Here is a 16,886-nt window from a genome sequence, read left to right as displayed (position 1 = left end):
TAACGTTGTAAACAACCAAAGTGAAAATTATTCAGTTTGTTTGTCACTTGACCATTGATAGGTATTTTCATTTCGGAAAGATCGTAATAAATACTTGACGATTTGATTTCGTTAAGTTGCCTCGTGTTTTGCTACTAGTGGAGCAATTGCCCTTTGACTCCATCTATGGACCAGGCGAAAATCTGGGGTCGAAGTCTGTGTGTGTGATGTGGAGTCTAAGTTCGGAGTAAAATGTTCGCATCTAACAGCAGGGGACTAGCATTGCAGGTAGCTTCCGTTTTAGTATACTTTCATACATTTAATACGATGCCCGACCATATATTGAAAAGGCTTGTCTGCCGTTTAACAGCTGTGTTTACCTGGTGATATAGTTACTACAGCCCTTCCACATTGTTCAACACCCCTCTTCGTTCCTGCTCTCAACAATTTTGCGCCTCCCGCATCTTTGTGGCTATCTGAGTGTACCGTTTATCAAACGGTCACTCCCATTTTGTCAAGTAAAAGCGCAGCCAAATATCACGAGGTACTTCTGTTAAAACGATTCCATACGCTACGCTGGTGTGCCATTATATAATCCTAAATTTATTTACATCGCCACAGACATTAATCCTGAAATTGCGATTTCACTAGTAGAAAAATTTGCCGAATCGGTATTTCCGTAAGGAATACGAAATGCTGTTACTTGTATGTTCCCAAACAACTGTAGTACGGCACATTTTAAATTACTTACTTAAACAAATTTAACACCCACTGTAGTGGTGGGTGTTGTTAAGACACAGGACTCGTTTTCGGGAAATATGGGATTAAAATCCTCCTCATAGCCACCTGGAATAAGTGTCACCAAATCACTTCCCGTAATTGTAGGACAGTGGTGGGCCATGTCTGCCTACCTACTCCACACATGTCATTTTTGGTCATGAATGGCATATTAAACACTAGTCTTCCGAGTTCTTCACATTTCCAGTCATCTATTATAGCAGCAGACCGAAAAGTAATAGATACCAGACTGTGTAGGTCTACTGTACAATGTGCAAATATACGAATGAAGAGATGTAGGTCTCCGTTATGAATATGACTTTTTAACTAAGTGTCTGGTATTGACTCAGACAGCTGCATTTACTTGTATTAACAGAGCATAGCAACAGTTATCAAACTCCATATTCATTAAACTGTATTGACATTCCAAAGAGGTAAGATAAATTTCCACATTTTCTGTATAATACATTATTTTTATTAATATCATATGTTACATACAGTGCGCCACTTCCACTTGACTGTTGTTTTGGGTGCCCAACATCACAAGTGATTAGTATCCCTGAAGTCCGAAAGTGATACACATCCAATTTCCTGACAGTAACAGTTCCTTGCTTGGGGAGGAGAGAGGGATAGCTTGGGGATGGTCTAAAGGATGGTTAGGTCACTAAGACGATAGCGTAGGATGAAGGGGGAACCATTTGCAGTGAGGATAGGTGCAGATTTTACTATATAAAGTCTGCAAGATCAATAATACGCAACTTAAACAGAAACATGATGGATACTGTAATCCTCTTCTTGTCATTTCCATAGGGATTCTGTGCACAAAATCAGATTAATTACAGCATGCACAGAGGCATTTAAATAGTTGTTCTTACTGTGCTATGTATGTAAATCAAATGTGAAGAAGCCCTAATAACTGGTACATTCAAAAGTACCCACTGCCTTGTATTTCAGTGGTTTGCAATGTATTGCTGTAGAAGTAGAAGTAAAAGGGTCTAACACACTTTTCTGGGAAACATTGAAATTAGTTCTATGTGTGTTAAGATGGCTAACCATCGAAGATCGTATGCTGTATCCATCTTAACTTGAAATGATAAATTGTTACACATTTCATTTGACACGTGATATGACCTTACTGTCACTAATAAGCATTGGTGTGTTAATCAAATGCCTCGTGAAAGTCTACTTGCTCTGATTCGTGGTGTGCAGGATGCCTTCTGAGAAGTGTGAGTTCAGTTTTGCATGACTATTGCCTTTGGAATCCATGATGGTGTAATTTGTTCTGTTACAGAGACCTTTTTATACATTAGCTCTTAAAATGTTCTAATGCTTTGTAACAGATGGATGTTTAGGGTAATGAGCCTTAATTTTGCGGATCTCTACTGCTGCCCTTATTGTCGAGGAATCGAAGTTTGCTTTTTAAACAAGTCTTCACAATGGGCCTGCTTACTGTTACTATTGTCTTTTTCTGTTAGTTGAAAACAGTGTTCATATTTTGTGTATTTGTTACCCTGGGAACACATCAGTCAGTAAGAACTGATTGTGTTACCAATAGTATGTAACTAAAAGGCTACGACTGCTGCGCGTGCGCACTCACACACACACACACACACACACACACACACACACACAGAGGACATAACGTGTAATCACCCTGTTTACAACATTTGTGTCCTCGGTCTTCAAATTACGGGATGCACAAGATTTTCAATTACTAGTTGAACATTACTAAAAGAGAATAATTAAAATACGAAAGGACAACTTATTTCTTTATGATCAGAACCCTGTATTTGGTTGTATGTTCTGTTTTGGGTTAAAGTGCACTTAGTGTCTGCAGCTTTCCCGTTGCATGCTGCTGCTTGCAGTTAATTAACCTTGGCCATAGCCATTTGGGTGATAGCATAATATAGCCACTGAGAATCACTAAGCTGTATAATCCTGGTCGTCACAAATATTTCAGTGTTTTTTTGTGAATATATCAAAATTTCTAATATGGTCTTTAGAGTACAACTTATTAGCTTACCTTTAAAAAAATTATTTACAAAGCTTAGGAAATGATGACTGAGCAATGAGATTGGCTGCTCATATCCAGCTCATAATTTGCCACGTTCATTTCCCAACCATTCTTAATGCGAACTGTTACCAGCACACAATGGAAAATCCATGAACACTGGTAAGCACTCTTTTACCCCAATTTGTACAGGAAAACTGTAAAATGACACAATATATTGCATCCTGACAGAATTGAAAGTTAACAATTTGTAACATAATGTAATATTTAAAACTTTCATTAAAGGGTATGCCCCATATTATATAGTATTTCATGTTAAAATTTACTTGATAATGTTACTTTAATTAAATCTATATTATACCAAATGAATTGCCTTTTTAAAGGAACGCAATGTGGGTAGACTAATGCTGAAATTTAATGCTTCTTTTTTTGTGTCTTTATAATAATTTTTAATACTGTAAGTTGTCTGCTTCAGAAGTGTGGACAGCAAGCACATGTATATTTCTATAGTAAGTGTGTTATACTGCAATTTGTTCTTCCTTTCCTTGCTTGCAGCTTTCTAATCATCTGAAGAGGCTACAGAGCACTTTGGTGCTAGCCGAGCACAACAATGAAAAGTTGATACCAATAACACAGAATGCCATAAGTGCAGCAAAAAAGATTGGTGGAGATATTTCAGTTCTTGTAGCTGGAACAAAATGTGCCCCGGTTAGTATATGAAATAGATTTTTATGCAAATGAATAACATAACTTGGTTACATAGGTGTATACTTTGTTTGTGTTGCTCATGTTGTGTAAGTTTTGCAGAGTCAATAATTTGTCAACAGACTGTGACATCTACTTTTATTTAGAAGCAGTTTCCGGCTGTTTAGCTGGGTGGTAACATGCTCGCCTGCCACGAAAGTGTGCCCGGATTAGATTCCTGGCCGGGTTGGAGATTTTCTCCCCTCGGGGACTGCGTGTTGTGTTGTCCTCATCATCCTTTCACCCTCATCACTGGCGCCAAGTTGCCCACTGTGGCGTCGACTGAAATAAGACTGGCAGTTGGCAGTCAAACTCCCCAAATGGGGCCTCCCAGCCAACAATGCCATACACTCGTTTCATTTCATTGAGAAGCAGTTAAAGTTGTAACTTGGATAAATTTAATTTTGAATAAAAGTACATAAGTAATCACTGCCACTATCATAAGTTACATCAGAATAAATTTCGGTAATTTAGCTACTTCCTTTTTATCACGTTAACTTACAGGAACTTGAAAAAGTTTAGTGTTAAAACTGAGCAACATGAACATTTTGGTACCATGATCCTGTAAATGTCATTTTTGGCTCACCCTCATGTCACAAATGTTTGTGAAAAATTGTTATATGAAAATACTGGAACATACGAAAAAAGTTTAAAATATCTTTTCCCAAATTTTGGATCAAAGCTGTTGTTGATGCATAATTTTGAAATTATGCACATTTTCACAGATTAGTGTTGCTGGAAAGGTGTGTTAATAGTTTGTAACCTTGTAAGTTTTTTACATACAAGTACATTTGAGTCAACTTTGTGTCAGTGGAAAGATAAAAGAAGCAGTTATGATATAAAATTATTAAAATACTGGAATTGTGCATACAGATCTGTAATGAGACATTTCTAAAGATTTTTTGTAAATTTCAGGATTTTTTTGTCACCAAAATCACAGGTTTCACCATCTTAATTTTGTTTCGCGTAATATTAGCCATCATACTTATCAACATAAAAAAATCACAATTGTGTTTGTGCCGGTTAGTGTTTTTAAACAGAAAGAACATAAATGAAACTATATTTGCTCTATTTTTTCTCTTAGCTAATGTCAACAAATGATCTTCAATTCATATTAAATAGATCTATAACATTTTAAAAAGTGTTCACCCTCTTCTACAAGATATCAATGGAAAATACTGTCTGATCCTAAAGTATATGTGTGACTTGAGCTTGCACTAAGAGAGTGCAAAACTATTAAAATAGGATCATAGGGGAGCCACCAAACTTTGGCATGAAGTGGCTATGAGTAAACTGTGCTCATTAATTTTACCTTTGCTTTTCTTCTTCACTGATCTCCAAATTTTTTGCACGCCACCATTGATTATCATATGTGGCTGCAACAAACATTTCTTCCTTGATAATGGCAGATAAGAGGCCTTGCTTGATGGACGTGTATGAACATGATGATGATGATGATGATGATGATACACACATTATCTGCAACCTGCTGTCATTCAGTGGTTTGAAGAAATGATTACATCTGATCCCAGTAATGGTAGAACCAGTTTCATATTATTTTTGTAATATATTTGTGAATTTTATCTCCTCTGTTACAATGTAAAATTTTGTATTTCCCGTGACGAATATAAACAGATCTTTGGACATGAAATGAAATTGTCATGTGGATTCTGTAAACTTGTTCTTGTGACTAAATGTTTGAGTCCCACCATCTCTTATGTGCATTTTTGCTATGACTAGAGGCAAAATTCCATTATGCTGTTATCCCATAATGTTGCTTATGATGGCACAAATTTGCAAGGTTGTTGAAGTTTTTATATTGTGCCTAACTGCCATCACTTTAGTAAATGACATGTTTGATGTGTGTTACTTGCTCCAGTATTCAGGTGAGTGCAGTTGCATGGGAATCTATGCAAGACAATGATGTTGACTTAACATAGCCCTGTGTTTTGTAGTACTTAACAGAAGGATAAAGTACTGCATTGCAGTGTCTGAGACACTGCTTTAACAATCAACAGCCGCATTAAACTGAGAATGAACTCAAAAACTTGTATTATGGTTCTGCGTCAGCTGTAGAATATTTCAGAGCAAATGAAAATTTGTGCCGGTACAGATTTTTATTTGCGTGTTCTACAGCTGATGTAAAATTCCATGCTTGATTTTAATTCACAATTTGGAGATTTCAGTATTTAATGACATTGTGTGAAGTTTCTCATATTTAATTTTTTCATCTTAAGACGAGGTACTAAAGTTAGATTATTTTCATTGCATTCCATGAAGGTTGATCAGTTTTGGTCAATTGCTTGAAAATAACATTTTCAGAATTTTGTAAGGATTCTAGCTCCATTATACTGTTTTGCCAGTCCCTGAAGACACACGTAAACAATTTTTTTACTTGCAGAAATTCAGTGTACGTCGTCATAATAGTAAAAAGTCTGAACAAGTGTTTCCACATCATTACCTATTCTGTTTCCCACTTTCTAGTTTCCTTTTTGACCAAATACCACATTACTTTTGTTATACCCTAGACTTCTTTATCATGTACTCTGTAGTGTTACAAAAATCTTTAGACTTTTCTTTTCTCCATCAAGTTAGTGTTAATCATTTAGCGCTGCAATGTTGTTCACACATTTTCCACTGGAACAGGTAGCACTTCGGAAGCTGTTTGCTGGAATTTTAATGCTAAGATAAAAGACATGGATTGAGTGCATTTTGAGTGCCTGTCTTGCGTTCTTTAGTTAATTTTTAATGGTGAAGAAATTCCAAGTAATTCTCAACTTTCATAAGTTTCTCAAAGACTGTAGACCAGTCTGCTGTATATTCTGGATCATCAACTTCACATTCATCCATCCTTGGCAAGCTGTATGTGTAGGAGATAGGATGGGATTATGACATGCTGCCCAAAGCTTTGTACCCGAGATAAGTCAGTCATTTGTATTTGCTTGCCATGGGTAAAGAATTTAATTTTAAACATTTCTTAACATCTTCTTTACATTGCTTATTAAAAGGATTGCAGAAAATCATTTGTATGTCATCACAAATATTCCAAATTAGAGCCTTTGATGAGAACAACACACACATTGTCAGTAGGCTATTCTAACATTGTCAATATTCTAACAGGAAATTCTTAACTTTAATTCTCAACTTCAATGATTCAGTATAAGCTTCATTCATACTTGACATGTCTATTAAACCAAATCGTTTTGCTGCTGCTGCTACTACTTTTCTTCTGGATGAGGGGGACTATAGAACATTTGTTTTCCATAATTATTTCTAAATTGGGTGTGTGTATTGTGCAGAAAAGGGATAAAAGAGTTAATGACAATTTTATGTTATCTGTATTGCTTATGTTTAGGAACAAATAAGATTTATATTTGACATAGCAGAAATCTCCCTGTAACATGCTCAGAGTAAGAACGATCATAAAGCTGTTGCCAGTTCACAGCAGTCACACTTCTGTTACCAACTAATACTGTTTACTTCTGACTAACTTAGCAGTCAGAAGAGGCACTGAAAGAGCCTGGGAGCCCGGCAAGAATGCCGAAAGCACAAAATCAAGGCAGTCCTCCAGTGACACTCTGCGCATGGCGTGTGGTGTTTGGGAGTGCTGCTAGCAAGAAATGAAAAGAACTGGGTTCTGATTTGTGTTGAAAAGTGTTGTAATAGGCATTATGTGAATTAATCCCTTAATCCCCAAGAACATAATAAAATTTTAAATTTTTCACAAAATTGACCTTCATTTTCACAGCAAGCAATGAATACAAGAATAAATTGGCAAAAAGTAAATAATCAATTGTTTAAAGTTGTTTCACTTTGTAACCACTTGGGGATAAAATTTTCTACCAACCATCAGTTCATGAGATATATCTGAAAGCAGTTTTGCATTTTTTGTAGACACAACCTGACATCCTGAAACTTCTATGAACTCCTATGCCTGAAACAAATTATACCCATGAATAACAGACATGGGCCAAAAAGTAACAAATATATATCAAAAGTACAAACTGCTTCAAAACCACTCATAACAGCAACAGCACCAACTCAAATTTACACTACAATAATGTTGGGTACTCCCCCCATGAACCATGGACCTTGCCGTTGGTGGGGAGGCTTGCGTGCCTCAATGATACAGATAGCCGTACCGTTGGTGCAACCACAACGGAGGGGTATCTGTTGAGAGGCCAGACAAATGTGGTTCCTGAAGAGGGGCAGCAGCCTTTTCAGTGGTTGCAGGGGCATCAGTCTGGATGAGTGACTGATCTGGCCTTGTAACACTAACCAAAACAGCCTTGCTGTTGTGGTGCTGCAAACGGCTGAAAGCAAGGGAAACTACAGCCGTAATTTTTTCCCGAGGGCATGCAGCGTTACTGTATGGTTAAATGATGATGGCGTCCTCTTGGGTAAAATATTCCGGAGGTAAAATAGTCCCCCATTTGGATCTCCGTGCGGGGACTACTCGGGAGGACGTTGTTATCAGGAGAAAGAAAACTGGCATTTATGGATCGGAGCATGGAATGTCAGATCCCTTAATTGGGCAGGTAGGTTAGAAAATTTAAAAAGGGAAATGGATAGGTTAAAGTTAGATATAGTGGGAATTAGTGAAGTTTGGTGGCAGGAGGAACAAGACTTCTGGTCAGGTGAATACAGGGTTATAAATACAAAATCAAATAGGGGTAATGCAGGAGTAGGTTTAATAATGAATAGAAAATAGGAGTGTGGGTAAGCTACTACAAACAGCATAGTGAATGTATTATAGTGGCCAAGATAGACACGAAGCCCATGCCTACTACAGTAGTACAAGTTTATATGCCAACTTGCTCTGCAGATGACGAAGAAATTGAAGAAATGTATGATGAGATAAAAGAAATTATTCAGGTAGTGAAGGGAGACGAAAATTTAATAGTCATGGGTGACTGGAATTCGAGAGTAGGAAAAGGGAGAGAAGGAAGCATAGTAGGTGAATATGGACTGGGGCTAAGAAATGAAAGAGGAAGCCGTCTGGTAGAATTTTGCACAGAGCATAACTTAATCATAGCTAACACTTGGTTCAAGAATCATAAAAGAAGGTTGCATACATGGAGGAATCCTGGAGATACTAAAAGGTATCAGATAGATTATATAATGGTAAGACAGAGATTTAGGACCCAGGTTTTAAATTGTAGGACATTTCCAGGGGCAGATGTGGACCCTGACCACAATCTATTGGTTATGAACTGTAGATTAAAACTGAAGGAATTGCAAAAAGGTGGGAATTTAAGGAGATGGGATCTGGATAAACTGACTAAACCAGAGGTTGTACAGAGTTTCAGGGACAGCATAAGGGAACAATTGACAGGAATGGGGGAAAGAAATACAGTAGAAGACGAATGGGTAGCTCTTAGGGATGAAGTAGTGAAGGCAGCAGAGGATCAAGTAGGAGAAAAGAGAGCCACTTGTACGAATATCAAGAGCTCAGATGGAAACCCAGTTCTAAGCAAAGAGGGGAAAGCAGAAAGGTGGAAGGAGTATATAGAGGGTCTATACAAGGCGATGTAATTGAGGACAATATTATGGAAATGGAAGAGGATGTAGATGAAGATTAAATGGGAGATACGATACTGCGTGAAGAGTTTGACAGAGCACTGAAAGACCTGAGTCAAAGCAAGGCCCCGGGAGTAGACAACATTCCATTAGAACTACTGACGGCCTTGGGAGAGCCAGTCCTGACAAAACTCTACCATCTGGTGAGCAAGATGTACGAGACAGGCGAAATACCCTCAGACTTCAAGAAGAATATAATAATTCCAATCCCAAAGAAAGCAGGTGTTGACAGATGTGAAAATTACCAGACTATCAGTTTAATAAGTCACAGCTGCAAAATACTAACGCGAATTATTTACAGATGAATGGAAAAACTGGTAGAAGCCGACCTGGGGGAAGATCAGTTTTGATTCTGTAGAAATGTTGGAACACGTGAGGCAATACTGACCTTACAACTTATCTTAGAGGAAAGATTAAGGAAAGGCAAAACTACATTTCTAGCATTTGTAGACTTAGAGAAAGCTTTTGACAATGTTGACTGGAATACTCTCTTTCAAATTCTGTAGGTGGCAGGGGTAAAATACAGGGAACGGAAGGCTATTTACAATTTGTACAGAAACCAAATGGCAGTTATAAGAGTCGAGGGGCATGAAAGGGAAGCAGTGGTTGGGAAGGGAGTGAGACAGGGTTGTAGCCCCTCCCCAATGTTATTCAATCTGTATATTGAGCAAGCAGTGAAGGAAACAAAAGAAAAATTTGGAGTAGGTATTAAAATCCATGGAGAAGAAATAAAAACTTTGAGGTTCACCGATGACATTGTAATTCTGTCAGAGACAGCTAAGGACTTGGAAGAGCAGTTGAACGGAATGGACAGTGTCTTGAAAGGAGGATATAAGATGGACATCAACAAAAGTAAAACGAGGATAATGGAATGTAGTCGAATTAAATCGGGTGATGCTGAGGGAATTAGATTAGGAAATGAGACACTTAAAGTAGTAAAGGAGTTTTGCTATTTGGGGAGCAAAATAACTGATGATGGTTGAAGTAGAGAGGATATAAAATGTAGACTGGCAATGGCAAGGAAAGCGTTTCTGAAGAAGAGAAATTTGTTAACATCGAGTGTAGATTTAAGTGTGAGGAAGTCGTTTCTGAAAGTATTTGTATGGAGTGTAGCCATGTATGGAAGTGAAACATGGACAATAAATAGTTTGGACAAGAAGAGAATAGAAGCTTTCGAAATGTGGTGCTACAGAAGAATGTTGAAGATTAGGTGGATAGATCATGTAACTTGACGAGGTATTGAATAGGATTGGAGAGAAGAGAAGTTTGTGGCCCAACTTGACTAGAAGAAGGGATCGGTTGGTAGGAGATGTCCTGAGGCATCAAGGGATCACAAATTTAGCATTGGAGGGCAGCATGGGGGTAAAAATCGTAGAGTGAGACAAAGAGATGAATATACTAAGCAGATTCAGAAGGATGTAGGTTGCAGTAGGTACTGGGAGATGAAAGATCTTGCAGAGGATAGATTAGCATGGAGAGCTGCATCAAACCAGTCTCAGGACTGAAGACAACAACAACAACAATAATAATATTGGGTATGCTTTCACTGTCAACGATCTAGTCAGTATGGTCACTAAACATCACACACATCAAAATCTCTTACCAACACACAACACAAGCTCCTTGCTGATTGTTGCTTTGAATGCTGTGACTGACTGCTACAATGCACTACATTCATAGAGTACCTCAGTTGGTGTCTTATCTTGCCACCACATCAGTGGTTTCATATAAAAAGCACTGGTACCTGAAAAGGGTGGTTTCAGACAGAAACCACTGGTACACAGAGGGTTGAAAACTAAGATGATGCAACTTGTGATTTTGGTGGAAAAGTTCTTGAAATTTGCAAAAAAAAAAAAAAAAAATAAAATAAAATAAGATAGCTTTCATTACAGATTTGTAACTATTTACATGCATATTTCCATCATTTTAATAATTTTATATTATAGTTGATTCTTTTATCTTTCTTTCCAATGACACCAAGATGAACAAAACTGATTAACAAATAGGAAAGTTGTAGTGACTATTGTGGCTCTAGAAGCCAGTTTGTGCAAGTGACCCACATTTAAAAATGTCCCCTAAATCTAGTTTTGATCAAAATAACATGGAAAATTATTTTAACCTTTTTTCTTACACATACTTATTCATATGAACATCTGCAATGTGAGGGTAATGGTCACTAGGTGATTCCATGTGAAATAGGAATTTTGTTAACTGTACTAAGGACGTGCATCTTTTTTTTCTGTCTTCGTGCTTGTGGTTTACAGTTTTTGCTGCCTTTGTAATCTTAATTCCTTTGCTACAGGCATTCCACTTAACACTTCAGTTATCAGATAACCTCTTTGGTACTGACAGTGAATTAAATATAATTGAAGGGATGTGATTCTAATATAAACTGCCCGGCAGATTAAAACTGCATTGGTCCAAGACTCACTCAGAACTTTCGGCTTTTGTCGATGAATGTGTCTTAGCTATCCACTGATGATTCACGACTCACACTCACAGCCTTAACTTCTGTGAAGTTTGGAAAGTGGGAGGTTCTGGTTGAAATAAAGTTGTGAAGGAGTCGTGCCTGGATATCCCAGATGGTAGAGCATTAGCCCACGAAAGGCAAAGATTTCAGGTTGGGGTCCCAGTCTCAGTCCAGTACACAGTTTTAATCTATCAGGAAGATTGAAATCTGTGTACACTCCATGGCAAACTGAAAATTCATTCTGGATTCCATTGTAGTCAGTCAGGCAGTCCACATATTATTCTTTTCTGTAAGTAAGTAAAGTGGCCATCAACCTGAATGTCAGTTTGAACACCACAGTGCTTTTCTAGGCATTGTGCTATTGAGAGACAATATACCACTGCCTTCCTAAGATGTCCGAACCGTCATATCCAGCCCCTTTATAAGTAGATCTACAGTTTAATGTGGGTTTCGAAACCCGGCACAACTAGGCATTCTTCTCATACAAATGGTTCCCAGTGGGGGAAAGAGTTGATAAATGACAGATAAAAGTACTTACGTCGACTGCGAGTTGAACCTGTGACCTCTGGATCTGTATTCAGACATTTTACCACTGAGCCACTGTCTTTTCTAGAGTGAAATGAAAAGTTGTGAATGTGTATTATTTTATGGGTAGTTGTCACAAGACATGTACTAATCATGATACCTCCAGAAAGATGTGATACTGATTTAACTGTCGACAAATATTGAAAAAAGAGGATGAATTACAAATTTGTTTTGATAGTATGAAACTATTGTAGTTCTTGTCACTTTACTTTCAGTGCTATTTTTGACACTAAGCTTAGAGTGCAATATGAAATTGATATGAAGGCTAACACAAGACTTAAAAAATAAAGTTTGATGCGACGTTTTCTTAGATTAGTGTTAAAGAAATGTGGTGTTGGTTTTTCAGTCGGGGTTGCAGCTTTCCACACTAGTCTATACCGTAAAACTCTCTTCACCTGTGCATAATTACTGCAGCTTACATCCATTTGAATGTGCTCACTGTATTCAAGCCTTGATTTCCCTCTACAATTTTTACATTCCTCCCTTCTATCCCCACACTTCCCTCCATAACAAAATGACTCTTTCCTGATGTCCTGTCACCCAATCCCTTCTTTTAGCCAGATTGTGCCATAATATTCTCTTTTTCCTCATGCTGATTCATTGCCTTTTCATTACTTATTCAATCTCCCTTCTAATTTTAAGCATTCTTCCGTAGCAATATATCCCAAAAATCTTATATTCTCTTCTTGTCTGAACCTGAACTGTGTATCATAAATCTTCCTTTCTGTACAAGGCTACACTTCAGACAAATACTCAGAAAAAATTTCCTAGCACTGAAATTTATATTTAGTATTAACAGGTTTCTCTTTTTCAAAAACACTTTTCTTTGCTATTGCCAGTTGGCATTTTATTTCACTCTGTGTTGGTCATCATCAATTTACTTTTGTTGATGCTCATTTTATCACCTCTTTTTCAGGACATCATCCATTCCATTCAACTGATCTTTCAAATACTTTGCCATCTAGACAGAATTAAAATGTTATCAGTAAGCCTTAAACTGACTATTTCTTCTCCTTGAACTTCATCAAAATTTCTTTTTAGTTTTCTTTACTATTTGCTCAGTGTACAGATTGAATAACACTGGAGATAAGCTACAGTCCTGTCTCTCATTCTCTTATCAACCACTGCTTCCTGTTTATGTCCTTAGACACACATCTGTTTACTGGTTTCTGTAAAAGTTGTAGTTAACCCTTTGGTCCCTGTATTTTATCTATGGCACCTTCAAGATTTCAAAGAGTGTACCAGTGTACAGTACATTAATTCTTTACAGGTTGCTGCACAGCTTTCAAAAGCATCAGGGGTGTCGAAGATTCTCCTTGCAGAAAATGATGCTTTTCTGGGATTCACCCCAGAAACTCTGACTCCACTTGTGTTGGCAACACAGAAGCAGTTCAACTTTTCACATATTGTAGCTGGTGCTAGTGCTTTTGGCAAGTCTGTCCTTCCTCGCATTGCAGCAAAGCTTAATGTGTCGCCTATTACAGATATCATTGATGTGAAGGCACCAGACACTTTCGTAAGGACAATTTATGCAGGTAAGATCACATATGATTTTGTATCTGTGTGTTATGTTGTGGTTTTGTAACTTCTGTTCAATTTAAGCTATGGTACAGTGAAAAAGCTTACTTGTTATATTGCTGAAGTAACTGCACAATACACTGGTAGACAAACTTAGATTTGTGAGCAAGGGTGTTTGTTTGTGCTACCTTCTGCTTGAGATGACTGTCTGCTGCGTCTCAGAATTACTTGATGTGACTGGAGAAAATTTGGTTTTTTGGTATCCAGCAAGCAGATCATTCAAAATTAATGTTTTGTCATTGTGTGGCAGAACTCGAACAGCTTAAACAATTAAGTCAAAAAGCTGGCTTGGACTACAGTTGAGCATCCCAGTTATATTTCTCATTGTGAGACTCAATCCTGAAAACATATCATCAAAAGGTTGAGTGAATAGGTGGTGAGCTCATGAGATTGTATTTACACTATGTTAACAAGCATTGGAAAATGTCTGTTTACTGATTTTAAACAAGTTCACACAGGAAATAACTGCAAATTGTCATGTGTATCGAAGGGGTGGGGGCGCAAGCAGAGAGAGAGAGAGAGAGAGAGACCACACACACACACACACACACACACACACACACACACACACACACACACACACACACACGGGAACAGGCTTGCACTCTCTCCATATGCGCGCACGGATGTTGGGTATTGCAGTAAGGATTCTACTTTGCAAATGTAATGTAATACTTTAGAAAACAATATAAGCTATTTTATATCACTATCTGACAGGCTATAAACTAAGCCGGCCGGTGTGGCTGAGCAGTTCTACGCGCTTCAGTCTGGAACTGCGTGACCGCTACGGTCGCAGGTTCGAATCCCGCCTCGGGTGTGGGTGTGTGTGATGTCCTTAGGTTAGTTAGGTTTAAGTAGTTCTAAGTTCTAGGGGACCGATGACCTCAGATGTTAAGTCCCATAGTGCTCAGAGCCATTTGAACTATTTGATTTTAGCTATAAACTAAAAGTATTTCAAAGCAGATTCTATCACAATTTGAATGAAGTTGAATCCAGCACAATTAAAAGAAACACCCCCCACAAAATTTTCAAGCCAGGAGTGTGCTTTGGAAATGTCGTGTGTATTTATTTGAGAATTAATCAAGTGTTATTCTGATGATTTGAATGAACCTTGACATACTTGACCATTTTTTAAAACATGTCTCTAATTATCACTGTAATTTTTTGTTTTAAGGAAATGCGATCCTCACATTGAAGTCAAAGGATCCTGTTAAAGTCGTCACAATTAGGGGGACGAATTTTGAACCAGCACCTCTGGAGGGTGGCAGTGCTTCTACTGAACAAGCTGCTGCAGGAGACTACAAAACTGACCTAGTACAGTTCGTTGGACAAGAATTAAGCAAGAGTGACAGGCCAGAACTCACTAGTGCCAAGGTGGTTGTAAGTGGCGGTAAGTGCATATGTGTATTTTTGCATCTAATGATGTAACTTATTCTGTTAGGTTTCACTCTAGTTTTTAGTTATGTATGATGATCCCATTACCATATTATCTACATGGGCTGTGTAAGACATAAACAATACATTTCTTAGGCCGAGGTATGAAGTCTGGGGACAACTTCAAGCTTCTGTATGATCTTGCTGACAAGCTCAATGCAGCAGTAGGTGCATCTCGAGCTGCTGTTGATGCAGGATTTGTTCCAAATGATCTACAAGTTGGTCAAACAGGAAAAATTGTAGCACCAGTGAGTATATTAATTGATTTATTGAATTTGTAAATCAGTCTTGATCCCTTTTTCCTAACAGAAAACATTAACTAAAATGTGGCAGAATTAAATGTTTGTTTATACTGGCAAACCATTAAAACATTGATCCCTCTCTGCAATTTGGAACAGCTGTATCTCATAATGGCATGTATTATTTATGCCAGAACTTGACAAGACTGTTTCAATTTACAGAACAAGGGATTTGTGATTTCTGTCGCTCTTCTTCAAGTTTGAGTATATATTCCTGACTCATAGGGTCTACCATCAGGTTACAGCTGTGGATAAAAAAAAATAAAAAATAAAATAAAAAAGCGGTAATTTGACTGCAATTAAAGTTAATTCAGTTGTCACAGAGTATCACCAATAGCCACCCATGCTTAGCAGTTTACACAGGGAGTTACAAAGAATGACAGCATTCTACCACTGCTCATTGCTTTGTGTAAAGCACAATATGACCTTTTTTTATAACTAAATTATTATTAAGTTGTACAAATAAGCAATCCGTCCTGTTAAGTCTCCCCATGTAGTCTTGTAATCAATCAGTTATATTTTTCATTTATTTAATTCTTGATCAATTTGTTTGTGTTTAAACTAAATGCTATTTTTAATTCCAGGAGCTGTACATAGCAGTGGGTATATCGGGTGCCATCCAGCATTTAGCAGGTATGAAGGATTCAAAAACAATCGTCGCTATAAATAAGGATCCGGAAGCTCCAATATTCCAAGTGGCTGATTACGGATTAGTTGCTGACCTCTTTAAAGTTGTACCTGAACTTACTTCTAAACTTTGAGTTTGTATTTTTTATATTTAAGCAAGTTTATTTTTATAATCTGAAGCCAAATCACAATATTTCACATTTTTATACGTCGTCATTATGTTATTTCATAAACAATGCCTCTTAAGACATTGTGGTCCTAAGTATTTTTTTGTTATGAGGAAATGAATGTACCACAAAATTTAATAAATATCTGCCATGCATTGCTGGTCCTGTTATCGGTGTTTCATTTTATTTAAGTTATATATCTATAATTACCAAAATATGGTCATAGGCTGATATATTTAGCAATATTTACAAATAAGCTTCTGCATTTTGTGATGTATTTTATGGTATGTAGTACAGCTTGTTCACTTTGCTTTCAAGTTCAGTGTATGCTAATTTGGGATGGGTGTGGGATAAAGTTTTGAATAATAATTCTGTAATGCTTTTACTTGCTGAACTTAAATTTAGTCTGCTGAATGAACTGATTTATCATGGAGGTGACCTCACACACACTCACAGTTCATTAGCATGCAGGAACCAATGTTATCTGTAATCATATTTCTGAAAAGGCTGTAGTTGGCAGTAATGATTTCCAGTTAAGTTTTCAAGTGAATTTCTTTGACTGTGCATCTAATAACCATGTTCAAAAAGTAATTGCCAAAAATAGTTACTTTACATAACTTTATATTTTATCAAAG

The 16,886-nt window shown here is 37.3% G+C and overlaps 1 protein-coding gene across 1 annotated transcript; it reads left to right on the top strand.

The window, feature by feature from the left end:
* The first annotated feature begins 110 nt into the window (after positions 1-110).
* LOC126484074 (electron transfer flavoprotein subunit alpha, mitochondrial) lies at positions 111-16,421 on the top strand. Its single transcript, XM_050107444.1, has 6 exons — positions 111-267; positions 3,323-3,475; positions 13,417-13,681; positions 14,899-15,114; positions 15,255-15,406; positions 16,042-16,421. The coding sequence occupies exons 1-6, from the start codon at positions 232-234 to the stop codon at positions 16,216-16,218; spliced, it is 999 nt and encodes a 332-aa protein (XP_049963401.1). The 5' UTR covers positions 111-231; the 3' UTR covers positions 16,219-16,421.
* The last annotated feature ends 465 nt before the right edge of the window (positions 16,422-16,886 follow it).

Source organism: Schistocerca serialis, chromosome 6 (assembly GCF_023864345.2).
Source record: "Schistocerca serialis cubense isolate TAMUIC-IGC-003099 chromosome 6, iqSchSeri2.2, whole genome shotgun sequence".
NCBI classification, from domain to species: domain Eukaryota; kingdom Metazoa; phylum Arthropoda; class Insecta; order Orthoptera; family Acrididae; genus Schistocerca; species Schistocerca serialis.
This window is presented reverse-complemented; position numbering and strand designations above follow the sequence as displayed.